This window comes from Lutjanus erythropterus, chromosome 20 (genome assembly GCF_056507025.1).
Source record: "Lutjanus erythropterus isolate fLutEry1 chromosome 20, fLutEry1.hap2, whole genome shotgun sequence".
Lineage (NCBI taxonomy): Eukaryota > Metazoa > Chordata > Actinopteri > Lutjaniformes > Lutjanidae > Lutjanus > Lutjanus erythropterus.
The window spans coordinates 9,359,352-9,369,610 of NC_139336.1; the positions used below are offsets into that span (position 1 = coordinate 9,359,352).

Here is a 10,259-nt window from a genome sequence, read left to right on the forward strand (position 1 = left end):
GCACACTGCATGGCAGCCGTCACTTTTCTGTCGTCTTTCAATCTGCGTGCTCCGTCTTTGCTTCTCTCCGTGCCCGTTTCATCCTTCTTTTTCTCTCCTATATAGGCCTACACAAATTCAAATGAACTTCATTAGCATTGCAAGCACAGTCCCGTGTTGACAAAGTGTGGTTTCATCCTCTGTCCTCCCCACTGTGTGTTTGTGTGTGTGTGTGTGTGTGTGCGGATGCTGCTCCCAGGACTGTGTGTACGAGCTGCGGCTGCTATCTCGTCGCGGGGAGTTGCTGAGCGAGCCTAGTCCATCAGTCAATGTCTCCACCATGGGTAGGTGTTCGAGAGCAACCTTGCCCCCTTCACATTCCCGCCCCACCCTCTGTTTCAACCCTTCCTCCTCCCTCAGTCCTCCTTTTTCTAAATCTTTTTCTTTTATTTCCTCCCGTCCCTCTGTTCCCAGCGTCGGACCAGAATTAGAGCAGGGCCCCGGGGAACACCGTCCATTAGAAGCCTGAATGATAGAAATAGCTCCGCTAATAACTTCTCAAAAGAGTTAGTGATAGAATTTGTACTGGTCTTTTCTGATTCTTTATGTGAATGTGGCATGAATTTTTCATTAGATATGATACAGAGATATCAGATAACGCAGGGATCTACAACACCTACTGGTATCACCCAAGGATTGTACATTGTTTAACATAAGTCTGCTGATAATTTTACACTTAAAACGGGAATAACAAACCTCATAGCAATCTTGTATTATTTTTATGAGTTTATTTGTTTGTGATGTAATTGTGTTTATTGTAGTGGTAACAGAATGACAGAAGTAGCATGAAATATGCATGTACTGAAGGTCAGCCAGTATGATTAGATGACGGTACAGCTTAATGAAGAAAGCTTTATTTTCTTAATTAAAAAAAGGAAGTTAAATTGGTCCGGTGTGTAAGATTTACATGGATCTATTGGAAGAATATATCAGGAAATTAATATTCACAAGTACATTCTAATTAGTGTATAATCACCTGAAAATGAGAATTCTTGTTTTCATTACCCTAGAATGACCTTTTTATATCTACAGAGGGTACTGGTTCACTTTTATGGAGTTTGTTATGTTTCTGTGGTGAACCTGATCAGACAAACCAAACACTGGCTCTTAGAGAGGGCCAGTCATGTTTTTGGGGAGGGTGAGGTGAAATATTTGCAATGTGAAAGCTCACCACTAAATGTCACCACACACCGGTCCTTTAAAAATATTTAATTGTTTATGTATTTATATTCATCAGTAATTATGTAACACTTTTTAAAATCAAATTAAAGGTCCAGTGTGAAAGATTTATGGGGGTTTACAAGCAGAATATGGCAGAGATTTATTATATGCTTTTATATACATGTAATCATCGGAAAATAAGGATAGTGTTCTTTGTTGCTGTAGAGCGATCCCTCTATATGCAGAGACTACAAGTCCTTTTCTATGGAGGCAGCCATGTTGCACCACCATGTTTCTACAGTAGCGCAGATTCAAACCAAACACTGGCTGTAGACAGGGCCTTTCCGTTTTATTGAGAGCTTCATGGCCACCGTGCCAGGTTCTTTACACACTTGGAAGGGGAGGGTGAGGCAGTCTGAAAACTCATGGCTAGATGCCACTAAATCCTACTCAGAAATATAGAAAATGTAGCCTAGTAACGAAAAAGGATGAAGACTTTAACTGCATTTTTTTTAAAAAACCATTTCTTTATTGCCTTTGTGTCTGAATCCTAGTGTCATTGTCTCCATCAGATGAAAGCTTGTCCACAGCTAATCTCATATCAGGTCTGACCCATCAACCTAAAATGTTTTGTGCACATTTATAACTGCATACTGAAGAACCTCCTGTGGGTTCAATGATTCACAAGTTTTCAAAAACCTTGAAAAATCTATAAAACCTCTATGTTACCTATACCAACTGCTGACTCCTCACTCCTCTTAACCAACCGTTTGGGGCCACAAGTCATTTCTAACTGCTAGGACAATAACAAGGCTTACCCACCAGCAGTGCTGAGGAGTAACTAGTTATGCATGTATGTAAGTTGTTATATGTAATTAAATTGCAAAGTCAATTTAATTGTAATCAGTTACAGTTACAGAGAATAAATATGTTATTAAATTACAGTTACTAATCAAAATGTTGGTGATTACAAAGGGGTTTGATCTGAATATTCTTTTCAGGCTGCCTAGCAGACACCTGCACTCTGCTGAGTGCATTCTTCCAATTATAAATCAATTAATTAATTATCAACGTCTAAAAATAAAATACTACATATAAATTAAAATATATACTTTTTAAAAACATATTCAAGTGAATATATAGGCTATAGAAAGATGGAATAAAGACAAAAGAGGATTATGCATTTTTAACCTTTCTTTATCGCCTTTGTGCCTCAGACATACCGTCATCTTGTTCTTTTGTTGTTCTCAAGTGTGTGTTACTGCTGCTAATGCAAGCAACCGTATTTTATCTGGCTCTTTAATTAAATTAATTGTACTTTTTTATGGTTATTGCTGACACCACAGTCACACCTTGCCTGCTCTTATTTTTATTTACTAATATAATATATATCACTGATGAAATGATGTCACAGGGATGGAGGTCTACCCTGCCACGTCCCGACTCCTGGAGTTCGTCCCGGAGCCATTACTGGCCGGCGTGCTGGGCGGGGTTGGCTTCATGTGCTTGGCACTGGTCTTGCTGCTGGGGTCCGCCTGTATCATCAGCCACAAGAGGGACCAGCGCCGCAAAAAGAAGAAGGAGGATGGTAAAACGCCCCTCACTCCAGAGACTCGGCAGACACTCACTTTGATGAACTGCATCATGAATATCATCATTTATTCAATAAAATATTGAAGGCACTTTCAATCCATTATATAAATCATACCCCACTGCATGGATTTGGCGCTCTTCTTGTCCCCCCTGCTCGTCCATTCAGTTGTAAAAGTTATTGATGTCATTTACATTACTTGCTAATTAGGGTAATTTCTCATTAGTGGCTGATAAATGTAAGTGTAATTAACTTTTTGGACAAGCCTGGGTGCCTCAGGCCCTTTAATGGGCTCTTATTAGGGTTGATTATGTTTTTACTTCTTGGTCAGTGTGGTTGTATCCTAATGAGTCAGATACCATCTTTTCCCATCTCCCTCCCTTCCAGAGCCCACCCCTGCCATCTATAAATGCTCCCCATCAATGTAAGTACCCCTTCATCATTTCATTATAATACCGCCCATTGACCTTTCCCTCTGCATCCCTTACTAACTAAAATATGTTGGAAATGCCAGCTCTTCAGTTATTTTCTATTTCGTATCTTCTTTCTCTTCCTCATCTTCATCTATTGCTGCTGCTGCTGTTTTGGTCTCTCCCTGTCTACATCCCTCCGCCCCCTCTTTCACTCTCACTCAATCTTATTTTCTCTGTCTTATTTTCTCTCCCTCTTACACCTCCAGTTTTTCTTACAATTTTCTTTTTTTTCCACCCCTCCCTCCCCCTCTTTTCTTTCTGTAACAGAAAGACTTCAGGCACCGGCAGTCCAGACAGTGTGTTAAAGAAGAGTCTACTTCCAGCCAGCGTCCTCTATCCCACCACTTCCTCTACCATCACCTCCTCTTCCTCCTTTTCACAGACAGACTGTTCCTCCTTTAGCTCTGAGAATCATCACCGGCGGAAGCATCTATCGTCCAACTACAGCAGAGGCCGCCTCACAAGGACAACTTCTACTCCGATTTCTCCTCCGATTGAATTGATCTCTAGAGGTCCGGACGGGCGCTTCATGCTCCCACCGTATGACAATGACACGCTGAGTGTCCACAGCAAGAAAAGTGTCAGGTATGACCAGCCTTCTAGAGTCAGAAGGTCTGTGTCAATGCACTCAGACAGAGAAGTCAGAAAAGATCCACCGTTTGTGCTCTCTGTTGATCTCCCACCTTGCAAACCAGTAGAGATGAATTCCACAAGCCAAATTTACAGCGTGACCCATCATGGCCCTTATGTCTTGGATCAGAAGGCAAGCTATGATGGATTCCCTGACCTTGGCAGCATGTGCTCAAATAATAGTTTGGCCACCGTTCCTCATCAAGATCGGGAACCTACTCTCACGTTTCCAATGCTCCCTCATATCCGGTACAGCCTGGGTCAGTCATCGACGATCGCCCGATCTGGCCTAGGTCAGTCATCAACAACCGTTCGATCAGACTTAGATCAGGCCTCAATCACCACCCGATCCGGCCTAGATCAGTCATCAGCGATCGCCCGATCCGGCCTGGGTCAGCCATCAATGACCGCCCGATCTGCTCTAGGTCAGCCGACAGTGACCGCCAGCACTCTGGTCCTCCAAATGGAGCATGAGCGGGAGACGGGAAACCTGAGCCACTGCTTGAAGCTGGCTCAGGAGAGAGAGGAGCTGGAGAGGGAGCTCCGGAAATACACTTTGGAAAGAAGCTCCATGAGAGAAATGAGATGGGATTATTCCGACCTAGAGAGGAGCAAGGCTGGTGGTGATGAGCTTTCTTGGGAATATAAGAGTAGCACCCTGCCACACAGATACCCCCAGTGCAGCACAGAGAGCTTTGGTCTGTCACCGAGCCCTTTCTCTTCTGTGCATTGGGAGGCCCGTCCTATTGTCTCTCCTCCTACTGTGATCCCGGCCCACAATCGTGTAAGTGCGCCATCACTTGGGAGTCCCTCTCGTTCTGACTCCTGCGACCACCGTCTTCCTCCATCATTCGCCAAACAGGCCCCCCTCCGATCTGAGGAGGCAGGCAGTTTTTCCAAAGACGGATTAACTCTCCCACATCTCTCCTCAAAGCACCAGAGACATGAAAGGGTAGAGGCAGCACCAGAGGGCTATGATAATTCACCACAATCCACACTCTTAGAAATGCAAACGAATGATTCATGCTCTGAGGCATGGAGACAGAACAATCTTAGTCATGGCAGCCTTTCAACGTTGTCTTTCCACAGCAATAAATACACTGAAAGATCTAATTCGGCTCTCGATGCGGTGCCAGACTCTTCAAAAGTGGAGGTGGCGTTCCCCAGGCCCACTGATGAAGATGTGTGTGTGGAGATGAGTGTGGATGAGCCAGAGTTGGAGGTGTGTGTAATGCGGCCCACAGAGCCCATGCTGCACCACAGGATTGCCTCTCATGTGCTACAAGGGCGCCCGCTGACTCGCAGAGGCCGGCACGAAGACATGAGTAGGAGCAAAAGCTTTCAGGGCCGGAGTCCTGCCTCTGTGGATGATACTATCAGGGCCCAAGCTTCTCCAAAACTTCCTCAACATTGGAGAGCTGCTACCCCAGGGACTAAAACCTGGGACTCAAAGCAGCGAAGTCAGAGCCTTGACTCAAGGAGACGGAAAGGGAGCAATTTCCTGACTCCTGATGCGTGGATAGACTCTCTCAGCCAAGAGAACTGCTCTGCTGCTTCTCCCCATCGTCCCGATTCATTGTTCTGGGAATCGCAAACTTCTCCTACCAGGAACATCTCCAAATCGCCTGTGAATTCTTCTGCTGCCCATGCTGCCTCCAGTTCACCTCCCGCTGTGGATCCTTTATCTCTGAGGACCAGTCCAGACAGGGCCATACCAAATCCCGACGTGCCTTGCCACTACGGGCCAAGAAACGAGGCGTCCATCTTTCCCAATACTGCCAAATGGCCCGTTGCCTACCAGGAGGCCATGAGAGAGGCAGAAGGTTCCTTGGAGGCCATGAAGGAAGCTGCCAGATGCTTACCACCTGAGGATAACGATCGAGACGTGCTGGAAGTGGAGGCGGGCGGCTACAATGGCGTGCCAGAGTCTGGGAGCAGCTACAGCAGTTACGCCAGCAGCGGCCGAGGCAGCATGGAGCCCGCTAACGGACGCCTGTCCTTGTGTCACCTTTCCCCAACCCTCATCAGCTCACCCGAGACTGTAGAGGAGAGTCAGGGGAGCACAGAGGACAGACATAGTCACCAAATGGAACCAAGCCAAAGGTATTAAAGACATAATGGATGAGGGAAATTAGGTTTAACTGTGGACTGTATTTTTCTATGAACCAGTGCATCAGTGTCAAATTCCCATTACTACATCATGCTATGATAAAACAATATTAAAAACAATTTTTATATGCTTGAATTACTCAATAAACATAGATAAATTGCATTGTGTTTCATAACTCTGAGAATTTTGAGAAATCTTCAGTGTTCAGTGTAATTGGACAATAATTTAAAGGGACAGTTCACCCCAAAATCAAAAATTCATATTTTTCACCTGTCCTGTAGTGCTATTTATCCAGTGTATCTTTCCAAAAATCATGACTCAGTTTCTCAAGATAAACCGCAGACCTTTCTTTTCATGAGAAAGAAAGTAGTTGTGGTAAATTCTAAAGTAGTTCTGGTAGATTCTACTGCAGAAAGGAAGTATTCCCAACATGAAACTGCTCACAACAAGGTCTGTGGATTATTTCAAATAGGTATTTTTTGGTGGTTTGAGCACCACAAGCTGAGAGACATTTAGTCCAGTTATGTTGGAGAGAAGGCAGACAACTCCAAAAAATCTAGATGGATAAACAGCGCTGCAGGCCAGGAGAAAAACATGTATTTTTAATTTGGGGGTGAACTGTCTCTTTAATATATTAAAATGTATTGGTAGGATGTTAGAAGGAAAAAAGCAAACCTACTCAGAAGATCTGCTCTGTTTGACGCATGAAAATGTATGACTCAAGGGAAAAAAGCAAATGGCGCTTATTGAGAGCATAATCTCTCATGAACTTGATGTATAGTTGATGTGCTTTGCCTTTTGTACACATGGTTGAATGTGTGTATGTGTGCATTAAACAGCCAAACTGTGTTTATATACTAAGTGGTGTTTTGTGACCTCTCCAGGAGAAAGGCCTCAGTTGATGAGAATTATGAGTGGGATGCTGTTGATTTCTGCTCGCAGCCTGGAGACCATGATGGTAAGGATTTTTTTTTTCTTTTCTCTTCTTATTAATATGCAGCTCACGTTCTGGTACAAACACTGGTGAAAAACTAAACACATTTGTCAGTGTGGAATCATTAATCAATACAATACAATGCAGAAGCAAGACAGAATGATACGCCGGGCAACTGCTGTTATTCAATACTCATCCTGGCTATGTCTTCATTTCAGTAGACAAATCCTCACCATTTAACATATGGGAATTCCATACTCCTGAGTGGATGAGGACATGAGAATGATATATTTTTAGAGGTGAAGAAATTGTCACTGCACAATGGTGGAGCATGGTATTTGGTTTACAGAGGTCACTTGATCTTTTAGAGTGATACAGTAGGTGGGAGGGGGGGGGGTACTTTTTAAGCCTAGTAGTCTTGTAAGAGGTTGTACAGTCTTCAGTGGTGCCTGCTTTGGATTCAACATGCCTTCCCTCTAAAGAGAAGATTAGATTACAAATATGACTATAAAATAAAACACTTCTAACTAGCAGATCTGCCCATTAGTTGCTTACTGGGGAGAGAAATAATATCATAAATAATATCAGCCTTAGCATGCAAGCACAATTAACTGCATCAGTTGGCTAACAAATAGCCAGTTTCATGTAAGCTATTTTGAACAGATGTTAGATGAACAGATGTTTTTCCACTAAATAGTTCCAGGAACCCTGGGCTGCAGGAACAAAAGACGGAACTAAATGTACATTTTGTGTATTCCTGTTTGCATTTTCACCACATCCGATCCAATAGTTAAGTAATAAGTGATGGTGATAGAAAGAAACAAGGTTTTGTTTCTCTCTGTTAGCTCTTAATACCACTGCTTCAGACTTTGTTTTTAAAGTGGCAATTTCAAGATTTCAGTCCTGGTGGATTTGGCGACATCTGCAGTTATTGGTGGTAACAGCAAATGCACTTTGATAGTAATCAGGGGCAGCAAAACAAGCTATTGGCATTTTGTTAGGTTAGTTTGTAATTCAGCAAATATATACAGACTGCAGTACTTTCATCACTGGGTCAGTCACCATTGTGTTGCCTCTTTCAGTGATACATAGTAACGTAACAAATGAAAAACTTCCAGATGGCCACTTCAACGTCAATCAGTGTTACTAGAATTGTTTAGTCCTTGTTCTAATGATTTTAGCGGCACCCAGAGCTTTCATACTGTGCCAGTGAAGCTGTGTACTATCTGTAGCAGCTGTACAACCCCTGAAGCAGAGACTTCTCTTGAGGAACAAAATATAGAGTCTGGTTCCTCCAGTCAAAATGCAGGTTAAGGATTTTGAAATGGTTCCTGCTCCCCTGGCAAAGTTATTGTGGTGGAAACGGCTTTAATGTGCACTTTTTGGTTACTAATTTGTCTGCTGATATAGAGTCTAGATTTTCTGTATTTACTATATAAATGTATTCAATTTATATGTAGAACAATGTTTTCTATTGGCTTAAATGTAGGTTAAAACCAGCATTATTACTGTATTACTGTATTTCCAGGAGCAAATGAAGAAAGAGGTCAGACATGTTTTCACTCCTTGTCTCTTCTGAATTAACTTGTAAGCTAACTTGCATTTGCACTCAGGAGCCAATATTGAATATCCACCTCTTCATCTCTGAGTGTTTCATATCTGGATGTGAGGGGACAAAACCAACGGGGGGGTCGGACATTTAATGAAATAACATCTGCGGTAAAATATCAGGAAACTCAGGAAAAGATCATTTCACAAGTTTCTTTTTTACCCACAGGCCTGCTTCCCTCATTGAATCTACTGAAGCCCGCTCGGTGCTGTAGCCTTCCCAGCATGCAGCGCTCCACTAAGGCACTGAAAAATTGCACTCAGCTCTCTTTGCTCCCGGGGCATCAAAGCAGCTGCTCTGCTGAGCCAGAACCAGACACCGTGCTGTTCTGACAGCGCCTGCCTTCGGCTCATCTCACCTAGTGTGTCCTTTTCACTTATTGACTCGCGTCACAAGTGCATGTGGCAGAGAGTGAGCTTTTTGTCTGATCTATTCAAATCCCTTTTTTTTCCAAACCAAAAACCAGCCAAAGCACAGAATAACTTTATCTGCTTGGTCTCTTTTGTTAAACTGCACTTAAAAAAATAATGGTTTTCATGAATACGGGTCTCAGTTAAAGTAATTGAGACACGAAATCACCTTTACCCTTATGCAGAACTTTAAAAGTTTGTTTTTCGTTGTGTGACCATCACGCTCTTGACATTTTCTTTTGAGAGTGGCTGCCAATCTGCCACTATCAAAGCATTTCACTGCAGTGCTCATGGATTCAACACATTCTCAGTGTGTAGCTCGATAAGCATTCATCATCCAGGGATGAGTCAGTGGCCACACAAGGCACAAAACCATCTCAGTCATCATCAAGTGAGTGGTTTAGGCAGGGGATGAATAAGTTTGTAGATATCATCAATCACCTTGGAGTTTTTTCAGAAGAGGTGCTCATGAAATGCCAATAAATAAGGAAGATAAATAGAATATAAAGGTTTATTCTGCTTTAGCTTAACACTTTTATTTCCCAACATAGATCATTATCTGTTTATCTTGCCCTGTGTAGATTTTTGGATAACAAAAATTCAGTCTAGATTAAAGCCTTCATTTCCTCTCCAGGCCGTCTGTCTGTTCAGCCAAGCAAGACCTGTAATTATGTTCAGTAATTGAAGAGGGTCAAGTCAACTTGTAGGGTTTGTCCTTGTTTATTTTTTATGGACATGAGGGGAGATTAGCTTTAATTTGGGCTCCAATTTACAGAGGGTCAATTCACTGAGTGATGACTGCTGTTTTTTTTTTTCCCTCCCAGCAACACCTGCTTTATTCTCGCACAGTTATTCACATTGACACCTGGGAGCCAGCAGTTGTGCTGATAAGTGGCACCAGTTGAGTGGTTAAATGCCTTGTTTGAGGGCACGGCGACAGCAGGTACTGAGCACATCCTTGCAGGGCTGGGTGATAATTCAGACTCATAATCAAATAACAGTAACGCCGTTGTTTTACAAAATGCTGTAGTCCAAATGAAGAGTTCAGGACAAATCATAATTGATTTGTTCTTCATGTTGAATTCATAAAGCAAAGTTTCAGACCCAAGTTCATTCATTTCAGGCTTAACCAGATGTTCAGTGAATTTTCTCGCAGAGGGGGAAGAACATTTTTTAATAATATCAGCATCCAAATACATTACTATTTTCAATAGTAGGCGGCTAAAGCTATGTGTAAAGAGGGTTAGGGTAAGAATATCAGGGTAAACCAATCAGATGCAGGACACAGAGATGCGGCGATCC

The 10,259-nt window shown here is 42.8% G+C and overlaps 1 protein-coding gene across 1 annotated transcript in view; it reads left to right on the forward strand.

Annotated features, from left to right (window-relative positions):
- igsf9a (immunoglobulin superfamily, member 9a) overlaps positions 1-9,691 on the forward strand; it is an 85,194-nt gene extending 75,503 nt beyond the window's left edge. The window contains exons 16-21 of the mRNA XM_084746255.1: positions 239-323; positions 2,615-2,788; positions 3,179-3,215; positions 3,532-5,997; positions 6,889-6,962; positions 8,716-9,691. Coding sequence (XP_084602381.1) covers positions 239-323; positions 2,615-2,788; positions 3,179-3,215; positions 3,532-5,997; positions 6,889-6,962; positions 8,716-8,879 — 3,000 coding nt within the window. The 3' untranslated portion in view covers positions 8,880-9,691. The remainder of the gene's footprint in view (positions 1-238; positions 324-2,614; positions 2,789-3,178; positions 3,216-3,531; positions 5,998-6,888; positions 6,963-8,715) is intronic.
- The last annotated feature ends 568 nt before the right edge of the window (positions 9,692-10,259 follow it).